We start from the raw sequence: 22,058 nt of genomic DNA, 5'->3' as shown, positions 1-22,058 counted from the left end.
AAGACCATGGCCGCTTCCTTCCCATTCCTAGGCCTTTCCTGTCCCATCGCCGCCATAAGACCTATCAGTGCCGGTGCGACATAAAGCAAATAGCAGAAAAAAACTTTTATAAATCTGAGTTCTTTCTTTAAGTTAACTGGTGATAAAGGTATTTTGAAGGCTCTATTGACTGGGCTGAAAAAGGATGCCTGTTTATGGGATTTTGGATGAAAGGAATAGTTTTTTATTGTAACTGGGATGTGTGTCGGTTTTCTATATATCTGAAAGTCAAATCCAAAATCTGTACGCATTACGTTTATATCCAGGCAGTTCAATGAACCATTGTTTTTGTCCTCCTTGGTAAATTTTATGCTACTGTCTACCCTGTTTAAAAATTCTAGAGTTTTTGTACTGTTATTTTTTTGGTGGTCTATTATTACAAATGTATCATTTACGTACCTCAACCAAAGGCATAGCCCTTCTATATTTGGTTTAACTGTAGATTCTTCCATGTTATCCATATAAATATCGGCCAATATCCCTGAGTTGGGGTCCCCCATAGCCAAGCTTAATTGGTGAGAGATTTTGTTATTGAATGAAAGGTACTTGTTATACAATACAAATTTGAGTAATTTAATAAATTCATCTATTTCTATTTCTGATAGATTATAGTATTTTTATTTTACTTAAAATGCTATGTTTGGATAAATTGGACTCAATTATTTTGACTGTTTCGTTGATAGTTATGCTCGAGTACATGTTAGTGATATCAAAGGAGATTTTATGATGGGTTTGCAGGTTGAACCTTTTTAATTTTTTGCAGAATTCTATTGAGTTTTTGACTGAAGAATTATTATTAAATCTGTAACTTTTTTTAGGAACTGGTGTATAAATTTTGATGTATTATAAGTGGGACTGTTCATGCTATTTATGATTGGTCAAATGGGGATATTGCTTTTATGTATTTTGGGTAAAGCTTTTGCCTTTGGTATTTTCGGGTTCATGTTTATCTGTTTTGTTGTTCTTGTTTCTGGAATAGAAAATTAGAATTTTTACGGATAAATTTTTAAACTTCTTTGAATTCTGGGGATTGGATCTTTGTTCACAACTGCATAGGAGTTATCCCAGAAAAACTCTTCAGTTTTTTTAATGTAGTCGCCTTTATTTACAAGTACTATTGTTTTGCTTTTATCTGCTTAGATATGGCCTGATTGAAATTAGTTTCCAATTCTTTTATTAAATTTGGGAGTTTATTTTTTATTTCAAATTTAACATCATTCTGTGTTTCTATCGGCAGTTTCTCTATATTAAATTCTGTTTCTACTATCGTATTTGTTAGGTCTTCTGTTTTGTATGGGTTGGACCAATTGAACTTCGCTCCTTTGTTCAATATATTCATTTCTTGTTCAGAAAATTTAGTGTTTGATAAATTGTGTTGGGGCTGTTAAATATTGGTGAGACTGGTTCTTTTTCTTTTTTTGATTATGAGCCTATTTAACTTCTTATTTGTTTCTTTTAATTGTTTTAACTTGTTTACTAGCGTATTCTTCTTTTTTTTCTAAGATGTTGACAAGTTTCTCGTTAGTGTGTCGCTGGATGGAATTCCATTCTAATGGGGTTGTTAAGTGAGCAACATACAAGTGTACCTTATACAGTTGCAAGTTTAATAGGGATTTTTTCTATATAATTCTTTTGTTTCATTTTCTAGCCATGTCTTATTGATTTTATTTTGGGTGTCATATGACCTTGGACCAGATATATTACTTCTTTGGGTTGACCTCAAAAATTTTGGTATTAGACTGTATTTTTGACATTCTTTTAAGAACCATAAATCTTTGGTAATTTTACTGACTGTGACCTTGAGATTTATATATTTATTTATTCATTTTATTTATTGGTCTTATGCAATAAGTGGTATATTCCGAGTTGTCGGTGGAGAGATGGCGTGGAATGACATCAGTAGACGAAGAAGTTCTGAGTGGTGTCTTAAAAGTAGGAAAAATCACAATATGAAGCTAAAGTTGGACTTCAAGAGGATAAATTGGGGCAAATATTCGTTTATAGAGAGGGGAGTTAGGGACTGGAATAACTTACCAAGGGAGATTTTCAATAAATTTCCAATTTCTTTGCAATCATTTAAGAAAAGGCTAGGAAAACAACAGTTAGGGAATCTGCCACCTGGGCGACTGCCCTAAATGAAGATCAGTAGTGATTGATTGATTGACCTTCTCACAACGCAGTGTTGTTTCAAAACAGTCCAAAACTGGCAGGCCCCATTGAATTCCGCATAGCTGTCTGATTGACTCACTCCTGATAAATGACAGTCATGGACATGCAACTGTCTGCTTACACTCACTCACTTGCGACTGATACAACCCTGACTCACTGGAGAGTGACTCGCTGCTCCCTTACAATATGCTGTTTTTTTTATAGGCCCACAGAAGATTCTCAAAGTTTCCACTTCCAGATCCTTCTAAGTACATGTTCCATTTTCAATCACCTTCCAGCTTCTTCTAGGGTCTTCCTTATCGTGAGCCTTAACGATTCCCCAGTGCTATTGTTGTGCTTGTAGCTGGCCCAAACATACTGCCACCATGCCAGCATAATTGAATTCTGCTGAACCCTCACACTCACTGCTTTCACTGTCACACTATTCACCTTCTGGTAAATAAAACAATTTCTAGTCAAATGCCTCATCATCTTACAAGTAGTATGCATAAATGGCCTAGCAAGACTTAATAATTCTATCCAGAATCTAGTAAAACGATCGTTAAGAGAATGGCCTTGAGAGAATAAGCCGGCATAGATGGCCCAGTAGAACTTGACTCGTCTGGTAAAGTAGGATACGGAAACATCGCTGATGAAATATCATTACTTGATGCTCAGTTGGGCAAAGCATGTGTATTATCAGATTTCATTCTAGTACCCTGCTAATCTCACGGCAAGTGTATTTAATATGCACTGAGCTCACGAATAAATGTCCACCAACTCACTGTTGAACAAAGTGTGAATAAGCAAGTGGTAAGCACAAGTCTGTAATCTAGGTCAATGTGAATAGAAACACTGGTGAGTAACAGCAAAAAATTTAGGATTCAGGACATATAGGAACTCTGAAAATATACGCTATCGAAGAGACACACAAAAAGTTACGAATGAGTAACTGACTTGTAGTAGCCATATATTCAAAGCATCACTTCTCTCCCACTAATTGGGGATTATGAGCTACGATTAGACTATCATGAGACATATTATCTATATTTATCTTCTTTATTTTTTAATAATAATAATAATAATAATAATAATAATAATAATAATAATAATAATAATAATAATAATAATCCAGCTCAGTATGAGGTTTTGATATTTGGTTTATGCATTTGGTAGAGCGACTAATCATTTAAAGTAAGCGTAGGTGGAATTACGACAAAATACATCTATTACTGAATACCTTCTAGCAAAGGCTTACAATCATACAATAAAAACTTAGTACATTCCCTGTAAAAGAGATAAATTCCTTTTAAAGGAACAATATTCAAATTCCAGGAATAGTTTTTAATTATGTACTTACATTAAATGATCTGGCATTTCATAATAAACATCATAGAACATCTCTTTCCAGTCTGGCTTAGGCAATTTCTCTGCATTAGTGAAGGCATGCAATATCTGTGAAGAATGAAAAGTACATGAAAAACCACTATTCTCTCTAAATCTAAAATTTTGTTGTTTCTTATTCACACTAAAGACTCAGGATACCCCAGGGCATAAGCTTCCTGCACTGGAAGTACAAAATCTACCTGATAGGCAGCAAAAGTTTCAGGTTGAGTAGTAGCGAGTTCAACTACATTATAAAAATGTCTCACACTAATCTGTCCAGACCTCAGCTGTGACTAGTTAAGGCAGTTCAAACAAGTTCACTTAAATGTTCATCACTTAAAATAGCTCAATGCTTACAGTTAATGAATTTGAAAGTTGAATAGTCAGGGATGGCCAACTACCTAACATTTGGGAGCTGCAATGTAAGAGACAAACTTTGAAGAGAGCCACACTTAATTTCAGGATTGCAAATAAAAATAAAACCCATAGTAGACCTTGATATTATTTTCAATTGCCAAACATTTAAGTCATAGATAGACCATGATTCACTGAACAGGTACATCACTGAACATTTTTATACAATACAAATTATATTGAACTTTTTCAGGTGTCCATTTGAGCTGTCTGCTGCTTAAGGTCTGGTTGGTGACAGGTTCACTTAAAACAGCTAGATGCTTAGATTTAATAAATTGAAGAGTTGTACACAATGAGTTACACAAATAAGTTGTCTCAAAAATGGAGATAAGTCTCTAACTACACTGCCCCCTAAATATTTCTGAAATGGAAGGTGCTACTGATGTGGTATTTTCACAGAAATCACAGAAATAAAGTGTAACCAAAAGCTCATAACTTGTAGCCCATACACAGCTTTTAATAATTATTAAAATGTGTATTTATTTTTAAAGTTCCTTTTTTTCAAGTTCCCTTTTAACAAAATAAAACAAGAGAAAATGTCAATGGCGTTTCCTTCAGGATTCTAGTACAGTTAGTTCATGAACTACTATAGTTAGAAAATTGTAAATTCTGGCAAATGACCTGCTCCATGTGCCAGCACTATCTTAGGAGAGAAAAAAAAATATGAATAAACAAATTCCTTGGTTTCTGAAGAAGAAAGAGTATTCGTCTTCAAAGGTTGTGTTCAAAACGACCACCACCAGCTCCAATACAAGCTTCCAGTCTGCCATGTAAGAACTGATGCATATGTTCTAGCATTCCATCAGAAATTTCTTACCGAGCTCAATAGCTGAAGTCGCTTAAGTGCGGCCAGTATCCAGTATTCGGGAGATAGTAGGTTCGAACCACACTGTCGGCAGCCCTGAAAATGGTTTTCCGTGGTTTCCCATTTTCACACCAGGCAAATGCTGGGGCTGTACCTTAATTAAGGCCACGGCCGCTTCCTTCCCACTCCTAGGCCTTTCCCGTCCCGTCGTCGCCATAAGACCTATCTGTGTCGGTGCGACGTAAAGAAAAAAAAAATCAATGCAGGCAGCAGTAGTAAGTCATTTTCATATCATCTGGTATAGTCTGTATGTCATCGTAAAGTGTTTATTAGTTTTCCACAGAGAAAAAATCTAGAGAGGGTTAAATCTGGTGAATGGACTGGCCAAGGTACAGGTCCACCTAATCCAATCCAACAATTTGGAAACAATCGGTGAAGACAAGCTGTAGTACGCTGTGCATTATGTGCCGGACAGCCATTATGCTGATACTGCATGTTCAAACTAGTCTGCAATGGAAGAGCTTCTAACATTTGAGGAAGTTCGTCTGATAGGAGGTTCAGATACTTATAAGAATCTGGTTCTCCTTCTATGGAGAAAAAAAAAGCATATGAGCTATTCACTATTACAAACCACACATTTAAACTCCATGGATGCTGGTGTTCAACCTGATGAAGCCAATGGGGATTGTTTACAGACCAATAGTGCATGTTTCGGACGTTTACTTGGCCATGATTTGTAAATGTAGCCTCATCACTAAACAAGATATGTGATAAATCTGGTGTATCTTGTCTTAGTGCCCATGTATAAAAGTTAACACGACGCTCAAAATAGTTTTCAAACAGCTCTTGATGGAGAGAGACATGATATGGATGGAACTTAAGATTATTATTATTATTATTAAAGCGTCTTTATTGTGGCGAAGTTAGGGCTCCCGGCCCTTTCTTACACTTAACCACTTCATGTATTTACAATGTAATTTTTACATAAATTTAAACATATGAAAATTTTACAACCTAAAGTATAACTAAAGCAACTAAAGTATCACTAACTAAACTAAGGTGAGTAAAGTATAACTAAATTATATACAGGAACACATTGCAATAAACAACCATATTCACTCTCATTCATGCATCCCATTCACACTCAAGAAAGACTGGAAGTGCTTAAAGGATGACGCTGGCAAAGGATTTTAAATTTTGTCTTAGATTTAGCTTCTCTGATGTCATTGGGGAGTTCATTCCACCAGCTCGTGGCGGTGATCATGAACGATCTGTTGTAGGTTGCGGTTCGATGCACAGGAATTTCTAGCGTACAGCCTGACCGGGTATTGAACAGGTGTAGGGAACTAAGGTAGCGAAATCTGGTGGATAGGCAAGGAGGAGTGTTTTCAGAAAGCACTTGATACACCAAAGTAGTTGCATGGAGTCTACGTCTGCCATTCAGTCGTAACCAAGATAATTGTGTATAGAATGGGGATACATGGGCGCATAGTTGTATGTCGAATGCATACCCGATGTATGCATTTTGGGCACGTTGCAGTCTCATGCTTTGCTCGTTATTAATATCAATAAAAACTGTATCACAGTATTCGAGAATTGGAAACAAGAGTGACTGAATGAGCTCTATTTTCAAGGACCAAGGAAATATATTTTTAAACCGCTTCAGAGGATGCAGGCTTTGATATACCTTTTGGCACACTTCCGTCACATGTTGCAACCAATTCAATGTTTCGCTTATAGCCACACCAAGATTCATAACTGTTTCACAAAATGGAATAATGGTATTGTTTAGTGCTACAGGAGGAATTTCGTATTGTTTTAAGACGTGTAAGTTTTTCGAAGTACCAATGATTATTGCTTGCGTTTTAAGAGGATTAATTTTGAGATTGTTACTCAATGCAAAATTACTTATGAGACTTAAATCAGCATTAACTTTTTCTACAGCACTCTGAATTTTATCAGTTCTTGAGTGGTAGTAGATCTGCAGATCATCAGCATAAAGATGATACTTGCAATGTGTAATCGATTTGGCAACATCATGTAAGTAAACTGCAAACAGCAATGGTCCAAGTACAGACCCTTGGGGGACACCGAGAGGTTTGTTAAGCCACTCAGATCTGCTATTATTTACTTTGACACACTGACGGCGATTTTTGAGGTACGAACTGAAAAAGTTTATTGCCGTCTTGCTGAAATTTAATGAATCCAATTTTGAAAGTAGCAGTTGAGGAACAACAGTACCAAAAGCACTAGAAAAATCAAGTAGAACCAGTACAGTCACTTGTCGAGTGTCAATTTTATATATTTTTCATCTAAACAGTGTTATGTGGCTGAAGATGTTGATAATATACGAAACATGTACCACTTTTGACCATTAAAAATTGCCTTAAGCAATCATTGTATCGACTAGGTGGAAAATAAATAAATACTTAATTGAGAATCTATTGAAGTGCGATACGGACCATGAAGCTGATTTTATGTATACCAAGCATCACGATTTGCCATGACTGACTTAATTTCATTTGTTAGCCAAGGAGACGAAGGGTGAGAAACTCGAATTTGCTTCTTCGGAGCGTGTTTGTCATACAGTCCTAATATTAAAGAGTTCAGTCTGTCAACCTTATCATCAATGTCATTAGTCAGTAGAATGTCATTCCACGGCAACTGATATGCTTCATTTCGTATTATCTCAGTATTAAATTGCTTGAAGTCCCTTCGCATTATGTACCTGGTTTTGTACTTTGGTGCCTTGAGAGAGTAACATAAGTATATGAGATCGTGGGTCGAAATACCTGGTACAGCAAGCTGTCCATGTTTTACCACTTTCTGAGGATTGTTTGTTATAATTAAGTCAATGTGTGAGACGTGTGGTTTATTCTGTGAACATGGTTAGTCGCGTCTAGTGTCAGTATATTGTAATCCATGCCATGGAATAAGTTTTGTAAGTATGTTGATTCGTTACTTGGAACTAGGAGATTAGTATTGAAGTCACCAAGAATGATTATGTTTTCGTACAGCGGAGTTAACTTCGATAATGCCACTTCTAGGTCAGATATATGTCGTATGTCCGGCGCCTTGTATACCACTCCGATCAGTAGTTTTTGATTATTAACCGAGAGTTCAACAAACATGAATTCAGGTCAAAATGGAGTCTTAGGATCTGAGGTCATAATTATTTTACTTTTTAAGTCGCTACGGCAATATATAGCGCAACCGCCCCTACACGATTTAAACGATCTAGGCGATGTAACGTCATGTTATTCAGCTTTGCGAGATCAGATTTGAGTGACTGCTGTAACTATGTCTCTGTTACACAAATACAATGCAAGTTACTGTTGCTAAATAGAGCCTGTATTTCGTAGAAGTAACAAAGAAGCAATTGTGCATTGATATGACAACACTGAAAATATTGTTGGTGGGGAGCTAACCTTTCCTTAAGAATGTCTCCTGCCACGGCTGGTGAAGAGGAAGGTAAGGGTGAAGGCGGACGACAATGAAGAGGGATAGGGTCAATGACATCACGGACAAGCTGTTCGGTATAAATAATTGACTCATTTACGTTAGCCATTGTCAACAGAAAAATTCAAACTACTCACCCTAGTTGTTTCATAAGCACCTCCAGAAATATTTACACAATCACTCTCGCACACACAATCACATTCAAATACACAAACATTATATGCTATTATATCACTCATTGTTTTTCCTAGTCAATCTCGTCGCTCACATAAGGCTTATTAATTGTGCCATGCTGCTAACAAACATTTTCTGTCCAGTCTTTCAAAACAACAATGCGGCCGTCCTGTGTCCACACCCGTCGGAGTCCGAAGTGATCACGTGCCCTGTTTAGAATAGTTTTAATAATAATAATGTTATTTGCTTTACGTCCCACTAACTACTCTTATGGTCTTCAGAGACGCCGAGGTGCCGGAATTTAGTCCCGCAGGAGTTCTTTTACGTGCCAGTAAATCTACCGACACGAGGCTGTCGTATTTGAGCACCTTCAAATACCACCGGACTGAGCCAGGATCGAACCTGCCAAGTTGGGGTTAGAAGGCCAGCGCCTTAACCGCCTGAGCCACTCAGCCCGGCTAGAATAGTTTTTCTGATACCTGTCAGGGATTCAGTCAGCAGAAGGCCAGTTTCTTTTAACAGCTACTTGGCCCTCCAAACTCTGTCCCGGTCATGATAACGCACAAATTTTATAATTATAGGGCGCTTACCCGAAGCAACAACCTGAGCTGTGATTCGTTTTAGCACCTCTAAACGATGGCAATGATCTATATCATAGTTATATCTACATTTAACTTGCCCTTCATTGTGTTGATAACTTTATCGTAAACGTTCTCTGCCGGCTCCTCTGGAATACCATGCAGCACTAAGCAGTTCCGCCGGCTGTACTGTTCAGCTTCATCAAGCAGTTCGGCCTGTTGTTCGAGGCGCTGTTCAGTAAATTCCAGTTTTTTTGTTATGTCTTTCAGCTCACTAGACACCCTTTCTTGGAACTGAGAGAACTCAGCCTTTAGTCGCTGCAGCTCATCCGCGCGGCAGGTGCAGCTTGCGACGTGTTTCAAGCGGCCTTGGAAGTCCTTCATAACATCTTCAATAGACGCTACACGACGAATAGCTTCTTTAGTGGACATACTGAAAGCTGCTTCAGGTCAATGACAGTTTAGTTACACTGAGAAAGTCACAAATGGCTCTTGTTGGCTGTTAATCTTGCTAATTAACGAGATTTACTGGAGAGGCGTTTCACACAACAGCAGCAGTTGGCGCCATCTTGATGGTGATGGTGGAGAACGGGTACACTTGCCTGACTCATGTCACTTCCTCGTCCGATTGCACAGGAACTGACGTGCAGATCTACAGGAACAGGTGTTAGAACATTAATTTCACTTCTCCAGTCACTCATTTGTTTCTCTTATGTTTTGTAAGTGTTACAGGTCCAGTTTCACATATCTGGTTGAAGAGGTTCATGATTAATTATTGAGATAGGCGACATCCATTGGAATATCGTTCTGCATACAGAGCACAAGAACGAACATAATTCATCCTACCTTCTCCACACAGCATTAATATATGTCTTTTCAGCACTGGAAAATACTATAATCCACCACATCCTACTTCTTGAACTATCACAAAATAACTGAAAAAGACATCATAATGCAATCAGTGTACTGCAATAGAAACAAATATAACGATATTATAACCTTGCAACTAAGCAGTTGAACTATGATAGCTTGTATTATACTGTACTTATACTAGAAAAAATTAAAAAAAAAAAAACACAAAAAAATCCCCTCAACATTCTAATTTACTCTAGTTTTATTTTGTTAATGTCAATAGGCATTGTTCCATATGAAAAAATAATACATATTCTAACAATAATAATTATTAAAATCTGTGTGTGGGCTACAATTATGAGCCCTCGGTTACACTTCATATCTGTGAAAACAGCACATTAATAGTGCCTTCCATTTCAGAAATATTTGGGGTGCAAGTTTTAGGTGATTTACCCCCATACATGAAAAATAACTTAGAAATGTAATACCACTTATGTTTAAATTCGGTTAACACTATTCAGTACCTGGAAGTTAGAAGCAGTGCTCCATCAGTGCCTCCTCTCTCTCTACTAGTTAAGCAGACAGTGCAACGTGCTGTTTGCAGGAGGGCAGCCGGCTAGTTTCTCGTCAATTTTCCATTACATCATACTCCGTGACATCAACAGCCACATTAAACATACTTTTCTTTTTAGCTTTTATTCATATTATTACTGTATTATTATTATTTATGACCATCATTATTTTTTTTAAAAATTGTTTTAGAAATTATTTAGGGGTTGTTTAACGAGCGTGTAATAGGCTGCCTAGCTTACCGGTAATTTTCATTATATCATTTTTGGTGACGTCTAAGACTGGTGCAGAACTGTACTTGTAATTTTACTATTATTATTGTGTTAGTAGATTTTTATTATTATATATTAGGGAGTTAATGTAAGTAAGTAACTTCAAAGAAACAAAAGTATGAGATTGAATTAAAGAGTATCTTGTAAGACCTTATTTTTAGCCTCAAGTGGCAAAGACAGTGTAAATTCAGAGAATTTACTAAAAATAATATTCTAATCCACATTACAGATGTTTAAGTCAGAGTAACCTCTTGTGGAATTCATTAAATGTTGTTCAGAAATTTATTAAGCAGTGCAAAGAATGGGGAATATTTTAAATGCAAGTGGTCATTGAGGTTGGCTTGGTTAGCTGCTTTTTTTTCTTGCGATGTAGATTTCAATGGCTTCTTTAATGCTCAATGATTTGCTTTTATTTTCTACGTGTAAAACTTTTTGACCTGTGTTGATGTCTGTAAAATGGTGAGAGATGTTGTATACGTGTTCTCTGAAGGCTTAATACTGACTGGATCTAATTTTCAAGTATTAAAGGAAATTAACCGAATTTGTGTAAGCAGAGAAGCTCCTCTCGTTGACCACATTAGACGTCGGAAACCATAATGCTTGCGAAAACTTGGATGCAAATTCACTGTGGTCTTTTATAAAACTTCCTAAACGTTTGGTAACACTGTCTTCTTTCACTTCCTCAATCAGATGTGCTTTCATTGCATTTTGCAAAGCCACATAGCCCTCGAAGATGTTCATGGATATGCTCTTTTCCCCTGATCGGGGATGAGTAGCTCTGATGGTTAAGGCGCTGGCTTTCTGACCCCAATTTGGCAGGTTCGATCCTGGCTCAGCCCGGTGGTATTTGATACGTCAGCCTCGTGTCACTAGTTTACTGGCACGTAAAAGAACTCCTGCGGGACAACATTCCGGTATCTCGGCTTCTCCGGAAAACGTAAAAGTGGTTAGTGGGACATAAAAACAATAACATTATTACTACTCAAACAGGTTATTTACCATAGGCCTACCAATACCATCATATTTTACTTTAAAGACAGTATTATTTATCTTTCCTTTTATATTCATTCTCTTCCTCATGCCAGGATTATCCTACTTTTCTAGAGGAATGTTGGCTTGAATGAATGCTTTTTTTGTGTATTAGAAATTGCTCTCTATAATTTTTCAACACCTTTACAATCTGTAAAGTATCGCCGATTGTTATTTGGCGCTTAGAATTATGTTCTTTTGCTTCATTCTGATTCACTGCAGTGTATATCGCACGTTTCAACTTTACGAATATTACCGGTACACTATTGATGCATTAGAATCTTTCTTGCAGTATCAAATACATAGAACCCCTCACTGTTGTATTCCTCGGCCCTCGAAAAACCTGTTGCGACTTCAGTTTTCGGCATTTTTATACTTAAATGTTGGACTTTTGCCGATAAATGCTGGTAAGTAACGAACTTTCATTGCGCACTGCTGTATCTGCAACCGGTCTTGTGTCTTGTTACGACCACAACGCTATTTGCTGTAATCGATAACAAATATTGATTTTTATCGACTACCATAGAGATCGCGGAACTGGATACACATACTTTCGATACACAGTGCGTACCGCTTTGTGTGCATTTGTGGAGAATATACAGCACTATCAAGCAAATGAGAAGGAAACTACGATAGTAAAGTTCTCAGAAGCATTTAAACGTTTATGGGAGAGCTCTTCCGGTGCCATTTTGCATTTTTCGCACCAAGTGATTGGTGATTATTTGTGCAGTTCACGCAATAAATCAAATTTTGCGATATTTCGTTAAAATACGGTATTTTTAGTACCTGTATCGTTATTACCAAAAAATACGGCCCCTACCTATGATAGTCATCAATCTGATGGAAAGATTTCCTTCTTCGTTTAAGAATGTTTTGAAAGGTTCTTGTAGTGGGAAAAATTGAGAACATTACTTACAGACAGACACCTTACTAAGCAGTATCAAGATACATCACCAGGCCACTCATTATTTTCTCTATGAGAGACGTGAATTCTCTGCGTGATTTGGCAATTGAGTGGATGTAGTTAACAACTCATAGAACTACTTCCGTAACATGTTCATGAAGAATGTAGTGGATGGGATATGAAATCAGGATATGTGTCACAATTTGAAAGTCCCAATAATCCTAGTTTGCTGCACCTCATAGCTGAAGCACCATCAGTAGCAATAATGACAAGCTTTTCAATGTCTATGGAAAGTTTACGAGTCCCATAATCAAGGGTGTCTTCAATGTCGCAACCTCAAGCACTATCCTTTAATGCAACCAAGGGCCGGTTCTACCATCTGCTGGTAAAGTGGCTGGCAGCTGCCTGGGAGGTAAACTACCTGGAGGTGTAAATCGGCTGGTACTTTGGCTTGCGTCCAACCACCTCCCTGCAAGCGCTAGGTAGCTACCCGAAGCTAGACACCGATATACAAAGTTGGCTAAACTGATTTTCAGCGACTTCCCGCTTTCGAGTGTGGTGCTATTTATCGTCAGATGCATGAAACTCATTTCGATTGTCTTATTTCCCTATGCTTGCGTTTGCTTATTATCACCAAAAAGCCTAATAAGAGGCATTTTAAGAGGTATGGACAACGATTTATGTCACGCTTTCGTGATTTTAATCTATGATCTTCAATATCAATATCTAATTGGGATTAAAATCTTGAGATTACATTTTCTTACGCCTGTTATAACCTGTCATGTACGGCAGCGTTTTTCAAAAGTATTCTTGTAGTAGATTGGTCAAGTCGCTCACTCCATAATAGAAGGTACCGGTACGCAGGTTTTCATCGTATTTCTAATTTACATTTTAAAATGTATTTTCGTTCCCTGCCGTTGTTCTTAACTCTCTTTTACGCGCTTCCATATACGTAGGCCTATACACACACACATCTTCTTTACGGACTTATTGCCTTCTGCTTATTGCCAGGTTTCTGTGAATTGATTAAGTATCTCTACGATGCTCTATTTGCAACTAGTTCTGTGACCTCGTTTAGTTCCACATGCTTCCATTTATTGATAAAGCATTTCATTGTAATGTTTAACTTTAAGAAAATAAAGTTGGAAGGTACTGGAAATGTAAAGAACTAATCGGGATAAAAATCCATTCATAAGAAGAGGAATTCGGGAATGGAATAGCTTCCAATTTCTTCGAAATAATTTACAAGAAGACTATGTAGACAACTAATAGGGAATCTGCTACCTGGGCGACAGTCCTATGTGCTATTAATCATATCATCACTTTCTATAAGTAGCATACATATAAAGCAATTTCCTAGTAGACATAATATTGTGATTAAATATTTCAATGAAATATATTATTAACAAAAGAACGTATGAACAGAGGCATACAGATTAACACAACGCTAATAATGGAAATAAAAAAGATTTGTCATAATAAAGACTCGAACCTGCATCCCTTGTATTACGAAGTGAGCGTGTTAGCCATTACGCTACAAGAACACTCAAATAGTTAGGATACTTACTATATATTAAGTTATACCTCGTGTCTGAAAACTGAAAAAGGAGAAAATTAAAGCCCATTTGAAATGATTTCCAAATAGATTTTGAATTTATATCCTTTAAGAAAACTTGATTTATAAAATGTGTTCCCTACGCTACCGATGCGAGAGGCTGGTGTGACCGTTGCAACACAAGGGAAGCATTAATGTTCAAGATCCTGCAATACAATATCGGCCACTGTTACAGTATCATGCTTTTTTTCAGTATACTAAGCTAATTTAAGTTGTATGTCACCAGAAATACAGCTAATAATGTTCAACTCTCAAAACTAGCCCGGCAGGTAAAGTCTTATTGGGCCCTCGAAGTGGCCAATAAATTACGTGCCGGGTAACTACGATTTATGCTGTCGATAGCGCTACCTGGAGGTGGTCGAACGGAAACATCTTTTTACGTGGAGGGCAAATTACGCGCTACTTTACCAGTAGGTGGTAGAACCGACCCTAGTCCAAGAGTTCTTCCTTCACTTGTAAGTTATTCGACACAAAATGAACTAATATGGCACGTTGTGGTTAATGCTGAATGTCAGTAGATTTACCCAAAGCCAGACTAAAACCTGAGCAGTTACTTAAATCTTTTTGTAAATTATTTTCCACAACAGTACTAATGACAGAAATTCGTCTTTCAATTCTATACCTATATGCAGGCATTTGTTGAAATATTATGTGCTACTTTTTCTTTTTTTTACCTAAAAGAGAAATTACTTGTGCAATATTTTGATTAATAGTCTCCCTCTGAGCAATGTTTCTTAGACTTCACAATATTAAAAGTGAATGTTGCTTAAGTCCCTCCTTCATAAATGCAAAATTAACTGTACTCTGAGTGTGAAGTTTATTTCTGAGCGATTATAATTTTGTCTGTCTTAATGTAGAACCAAAAGGAAAGTCTCCTGTAAACGCACTGTGGTGCGTATCATGGTGACATTTGAGGTTACTGGTCTTGAACTGAGACTATACTGACATAGACACAAAATACACACAGGTTTATTACTTTCCTCCACAAAAACAAACTCCTCCTACCACTCTTTCTTGAATGAACTGTTCTCATCTTCATATTTCTGTATTCTGGAAAATATGTTAAGATACATACTACTCGTACTACATTCACCAAGCTTGATGACCTTAAATCACAGACCAACTCCAAACTGAAGTGAAACAGAGTGGGGCTGCCAAACTAAGGTTAGCAGAAGACATGGCTAGAGATGTAACACAATGTGCTACTCTCTAGTGACGAACAACAAAACTACAAGTACCAGTATGATGATGTGTGATTTATACTGCACTGTTTCCAACTTGCAAGACGTTACATAGCTGTCATAGCTGCAGTAATAACAAAAAGTTTACAATAATTCACTATTTCAGTGTCAGGATATTTGAGGAGCACCACAAGAGCAGCAAAAAAGCGTGGTATGGCTAGAAAAGAGAACAAGCCCAGTTCAAGCTGTGGAAATTCCCTATATCTCCAGGCACCAGCATACGCACGATGGAATCATGTTACAGGCTGGCCGGTGCAAGTTTCCTAATGTTCACACCAAAAAGTGAGTAAGCCCAGCTGTTCACAAGGTCAAAACATGACGAGCTCAAAGATCTCGGACCAGATTAGAGACAATTCCAAAACACCTGTTTTCAGTCGGTGCGGTTAGGGGCTTGTTGAACATGGATAAAGTGAAGTGTACAATAAAAAAATATCATATGCATGAAAAGAAAATAGTGCTGGGAAGAGTGGAGTATGAGAACAATTTTATGTTACTGATGACAAGGGACAGAAAGCAGAATTTGTGCAATGCAAAATAGGACATTAGCAAGACATAACTGCACCTGTTCTCCTTCAAGTCAGGCGAGTGCTTCATGCAGTCAAGTTATTTTTATGTTTTATACAGCTAGGAATAACAGAGGATTGTGTTAAAATGTGTGCCTTAGACCCACGCTCTTTCAATATTTTGTCAGGTACAGGGTTTCAAATCATAGCACAAGAATGAATTAATGTAGGAAATGCCATTGGTAAAATAAATGCATCTGATGTGCTACTGTATCGACAACTGTTTTCTGGAGAAGTCATGAAGTGGCCGATGATATTTGTCGCTCTGTAATACCGTAAATTCGTGATGCAATGCAGTGTTATTTTAGTGCTGCAACTACAGACATGTGGACATCACCATCATCAATGTCCCACTCCAGTTGCCTGGGTGTGGTTACATGTGGATAGATGATTACAAAAGAATAATTTTATTTCCCTCATGGTTCACTACACTAATGAGTGGGCAATAAAAAAACACAGTTCTTTTAACCAGCCTCTTCTCCAATACCACGAAGTCTGGTGGAAACCTCATGCAAGAGTTAACCGTCCAATGTGCTGCATCAGGAATTCAGCTGCCAGATTTACAAGGGGTTACATTTGTAACAGGTCAAGGTGCAAATATCAGGAAGGCTGTAACGGTTCATGAAAACCTTGGGTAGGGCATTGTTTGAATACAGTTTTGTGGCACACATTCCAAGATGATTTTCTTAATTCTCAAGCACAGGACGTAAAATACATAATTAAGGAAACACTGAAAGTTGTGGCCTATTTGTAATGTACAGATTTAGTTAGTCATGTCGAGCAGACTCTGTATCAGAATGTAGAAAGATGGAATACTAAGCTGATCGTTATTAAGGTTCAGAAGTTAAGGAAAAGTCATATTTCTTTCCTGAGCATTTTACCCAAAATCTGAAATATAAGTGTGAATGATGGGTCCCTGACTCAGTTTTAAGCATATGAATGCACATTTCAACCATTTTTATATTTTGGTCATATATTGCTCATTTGAGTGATACAAGGTCATATTTGGTAATAATTTCAGCATCTCTGTTTAAATTGAGGCATCGTTAACAAGGTATGTGTTATCTGTATTGAGTTTCAAACACCCGTAGTAGATATATTTTTCTTTCTTTTCCCGGAAGAGACAGGCAGCAGGTTCCGAAGACCTGATTCCAAGGAGCTGCTGTACAGAAGTCTTTTAGCACATCTTTCAGGACAGGTCAGATTGCGACATGATATGGGAGCTCACGGAACATGATGATAGCGCGTTTCTGCCTTTGAATAGGATATGACTCCAGTAGATATATTTATTTAGCTCACAAGCAATTAGCAAATAAGGAAATTTCATGTTATCTCTTGCCCAGGTCTTCCTGAAAGGTCCAGTTAAACTCCCTTCACTACCAATGAATGTCAACAGACAGGCCAAACTTGCAATACCGGAGTGAACCCCATCATGCTGAATGTGAAGTGCAGTTAAGCTGTAAAATTAAGAAATTAAGTGAAAGAGTTTGGTGAAGAGTACTTCAGTACTGACGGAACAGTTATTTTTTTTAAAAACATGTGCAGTTAAGCTAGCAGCGGTAAAATGATTTAATGTGAAACAGCATGGTGCTATGGCTAAGCATAAAAGCTGTGGGAATCAAAAGTGCTTCTGAACAGAGTAGGCAGGCTCTTTTATTTGATACAGTGAAATATTTGTTTATCAAACTTTCTCATTTCTCGAAAGGCCTGTGCGAAATGTTGGTACCACCCAACATTCCGCTTAAAAAAGTTAACACCGAGCACTTCCGAAAATTCTTAACTGAACACACAATGCAGTCGATCCCGGACAAGGCAACATTGTGAAAAAGTTTATTAGCCCTCCTGTTATGAAGACGCACTTTGAAAAATTAGAATTAGTATTGGCAACAATAGCACCTGGGTATCGTTGATGAAACTACAAATGTTTGTGGGAGATATGTTGTAAATGTTATAATTGGCACGCTTCTCATGGATCGTCTGGCGATGCATATTTACTTCATTCAGCGGTTCTAGATGCAGTTAACATTCCACAATTGCAGTACTTTTTGACAATGTCACGAAGCTTTTGTAAGATAGTGAAGTTCAGCAAGAACAAATCTTCTTGTTAGTAACTGATGCTGCACCATACATGGTGAAAGCAGTAAGGGGACATAAGGTACTCTTCTCAAAAATGGTCAATTTTACATGTCTTGCTCACACGTTGCACAGAGTTGCTGAAGAAATATGGCAGAATTCACCTAATGATGAACCGGGTAGTATTGAACGTTAAGAACATTTTTGTGAAAGCTCCACGGATGGTGGCAAAATTCAAACAAACATCATGCGCCTTCACTTCTTTTTCCTCCTCAGTCAGTTCTCACCCATTGACAACGTGGCTTAATGCAGTGGAGTACTACTGCAAACACTATGAAACTATGCAAGAAATTGTTTCTGCTATTAAGGTATTGTCAATAAAAATTGCATAGGGACTGATTTCCAATGATTTGTTGGGAGAAGTAGTATATATTACTTCAAGTTATGGACATCTGTTGAAAACTATCTCTTGCCTGAAAACTGCTAATTTAAAAATACTGTGACCGAGCTCGATAGCTGCAGTCGCTTAAGTGCGGCCAGTATCCAGTATTCGGGAGATAGCAGGTTCGAACCCCAATGTCGGCAGCCCTGAAAATGGTTTTCCGTGGTTTCCCATTTTCACACCAGGCAAATGCTGGGGCTGTACCTTAATTAAGGCCACGGCCGCTTCATTCCCATTCCTAGCCCTTCCCTGTCCCATCGTCGCCATAAGACCTGTCTGTGTCGGTGCGACGTAAAGCAACCAGCAAAAAAAAAAAATTACTGTGCCCATTCCATTTTCGGACGTGTTGCAAAATGGTGTCCAGAAAAGGTATAGATCACTCAGACCAAGATAGTACACAGGAAAGTCTTGACATATGAATACATTAGGAGGCCATGATTAACTTGTATCGTCTACCTTTAGAAGGCGGTGCAGAACAGAGCAATGTCAGGGGAATTGTTTCAAGAAAACAAGTAAAATAATATATTATTAGAAAAATATACTTGAAAAACTGAACTCGAAATGAGAGGAAGCAAATTGCTGTTGCTGCATCGAAGAAGAGAAATAGTCAAGATTACGGTGGAATTTTTGGAGAATAACTGTTCTGAATTAAGAGAAAGTGGCAAGATACTTGCTGAAGCACTGTAAAAAAAATAGGGACAGCGTAATATACAAGAATTTATTCAAATACGTATGCTGATAGACCCGATGCGCAAGATTAGCGATACATGGAAACTCATTAATTAGAAGTTGTGAAAGAAGAGAAGGATAGAAAAAAATCATTCCTTCAGAAAAAGAATCGAGGAAGGAACTGAATTTTCAGAAAACAAATAATTTTTAAATTGAAGAATTTTCTGAGAGGAGACTGAAGATCTTACGCAGATATAGAGAATTGGTTAACTAGAACGCAAGAGAAAACTAATAGAATATTTTTAAAAAATTCTTCTTCTAAGAAATTCCTAAAATGAACATTTACTTGTCGATATTATTTGATCATATTGGCAGGTATACCATGAAGAAGATGTCTTGCTAAACTCGAGATGGACCAACCTGGAGGGAGATATGATCCAACCAGCAGAACCTACCTAAAATGAGATGAGGAATCCAGCTGAACCTCACACCATGGCCAAAGGACCAGCGATGTGACGAGGAGGAGAGCAACTGACAGCTGATATGATGGAAGATGAGCTAAGTGTTTACCATAAGTATTATAATTCTTAATTTAGCTAGGCATATGCATTAGTATAAAGTATTCTAAATGTGAGATATTTAAGAGTGCAAGTGATACAGTGAAGTGAAGTGAAGTGAAGTGAAGTGAAGTGTTACATGTAATCTGCTAATACTATATTAAGTTAGCACATAATTAGATTGATATCTTGTGGAGTATGGCTATGCATAAAATAAGTGAATTACCAGGGTAATTGAAAATACGAGAAGGAAGAAGAAATATCGAACAGCTGAATATAAGGATTAGCGTATTTTGAATATTATCTACGGATCTCACGAAACCATTCAATCAATTATTACGTCACAGGTGGATCGCATGAGAGGAAGTGAAAGATATGGTCGAGTTATTCCTTGTAATGTTGTTAAATGCACGAACAAACTATTTAAGGTTAAGCATCGTAATATTGGAAGAGAATTGATCTATTTAAGGGAGTTTTTACGTAAAAAATAATGGTACGTCTTAGTAATTGCATTTATTATAGAAGAGGTTATGAATGATGAAATATGGTATTGAGAAAGACGAAATGGAATTGACTGAAGGTTTAATAGTGAAGAAAGAAGTTATATGAAATAGTTTGTGTATGATAATGTGGGTTTCAGTGATTATAAGTCGTATATATATTGATGGTAGATGCTAAGATATTCATATGTTGAATCAATTAGATGATGCAAGCACAAGGGAAGATATGTACCGTGGGAATGACACAAAGTAAGGTACGAATGGAGGATATATATGTATAGTTGAGATTAGAGAGTTAACGTAACGTCAAATACAGCTGTTAACATTAAAATATTTATATCTTATGACCTTCCTCTGCGAACCATGTGACCTTGCCGCGGTGGGGAGGCTTGCGTGTCCCAATGATGCAGATAGCCGAGCCGGAGGTACAACCATATCGGATGGGTATCTGTTGAGAGACCAGACTAACGAATGGTTCATCGAAAGGGGTGTAGCAGCCTTTCGGTTGTTGCAAAGGCGGCAGTCTAGATGATTGACTGATATGGCCTTGTAATAATACTCAACATGGCTTAGCTGTGTTGATACGGCTATACGGCTGAAAGCAACGGGAAACTACAGCCGTAACTACCTCCCGAGGACATGCAGCTCTCTCTGTATGAATGGTGTACTGATGATGGCTTCCTCCCGGGTAAAATATTCTGGAGGTAAACTAGTCCCCCATTCGGATCTCCAGGTGGGGACTACACGAGAGGGGGCGATCATCAGGAAGATGGATACTGACATTCTGCGAGTCGGAGTGTGGAATGTTAGAAGTTTGAATCGTTGTGGTAGGTCAGAGAATCTGAAAAGGGAGATGGATAAGCTAAAGTTAGATGTAGTTGGTATAAGTGAAGTACGGTGGTAGGAAGAACAAGATTTTTGGTCAGGTGACTATCGAATTATCAACACAAAATCAAACAGGGGAAATGCAGGAGTCGGTTTATAATTAATAAGGAAACAGGGTAGCGGGTAAGCTACTATGACCAGCATAGTGAAAGAATTATTGTTGTCAAGATAGACACCAAACCAATGCCCACCACAATAGTCTATATGCCTACTAGTTCAGCGGATGATGAAGAAATCGAAAGAATATACGAGGAGATAGAAGATTTAATACAATATGTAAAAGGTGACGAGAATCTAATTGTGATGGGAGACTGGAATGCAGTGGTAGGCCAAGGAAGAGAAGGTAGTACAGTAGGAGAATTTGGATTGGTTGAATTCTGCACTGATCATAATTTAGTCCTTGCCAATACTTGTTCAAACACCACAAATGACGGCTGTATACGTGGATGAGACCTGGAGACACTGGAAGGTATCAAATAGACTTCATTATGATTAGGCAGAGATTCAGAAACCAGGTGTTGGATTGCAAAACTTTCCCAGGAACAGACGTGGACTCTGACCACAACTTGTTGGTCATGAAATGCCATCTGAAGTTGAAGAAATTGAAGAAAGGAAATAATGCAAAAAGATGGGATCTAGACAAGTTGAAAGAAAAGAGTGTGAGGGACTGTTTCAAGGAACATGTTGCACAAGGACTAAATGAAAAGGCTGAAGGAAACACAATAGAGGAAGAGTGGAGAGTCATGAAAAATGAAGTCAGTAGGGCTGCTGAAGAAATGTTAGGAAGGAAGAAAAGATCAACTAAGAATCAGTGGATAACTCAGGAGATACTAGACCTGATTGATGAACAACGAAAATACAAGAATACTAGAAATGAAGAGGG

At 37.7% G+C, this 22,058-nt stretch overlaps 1 protein-coding gene across 4 annotated transcripts in view; it reads right to left on the bottom strand.

Annotated features, from left to right (window-relative positions):
* BckdhA (Branched chain keto acid dehydrogenase E1 subunit alpha) overlaps positions 1–22,058 on the bottom strand; it is a 336,705-nt gene that overhangs the window by 57,964 nt on the left and 256,683 nt on the right. For all 4 annotated transcript variants that reach the window (XM_067141838.2, XM_067141839.2, XM_067141835.2 and 1 more), the window contains one exon: positions 3,548–3,642. In XM_067141838.2, coding sequence (XP_066997939.2) covers positions 3,548–3,642 — 95 coding nt within the window. The remainder of the gene's footprint in view (positions 1–3,547; positions 3,643–22,058) is intronic.

Source organism: Anabrus simplex, chromosome 2 (assembly GCF_040414725.1).
Source record: "Anabrus simplex isolate iqAnaSimp1 chromosome 2, ASM4041472v1, whole genome shotgun sequence".
Classification (NCBI taxonomy): Eukaryota; Metazoa; Arthropoda; class Insecta; order Orthoptera; family Tettigoniidae; genus Anabrus; species Anabrus simplex.
This window is presented reverse-complemented; position numbering and strand designations above follow the sequence as displayed.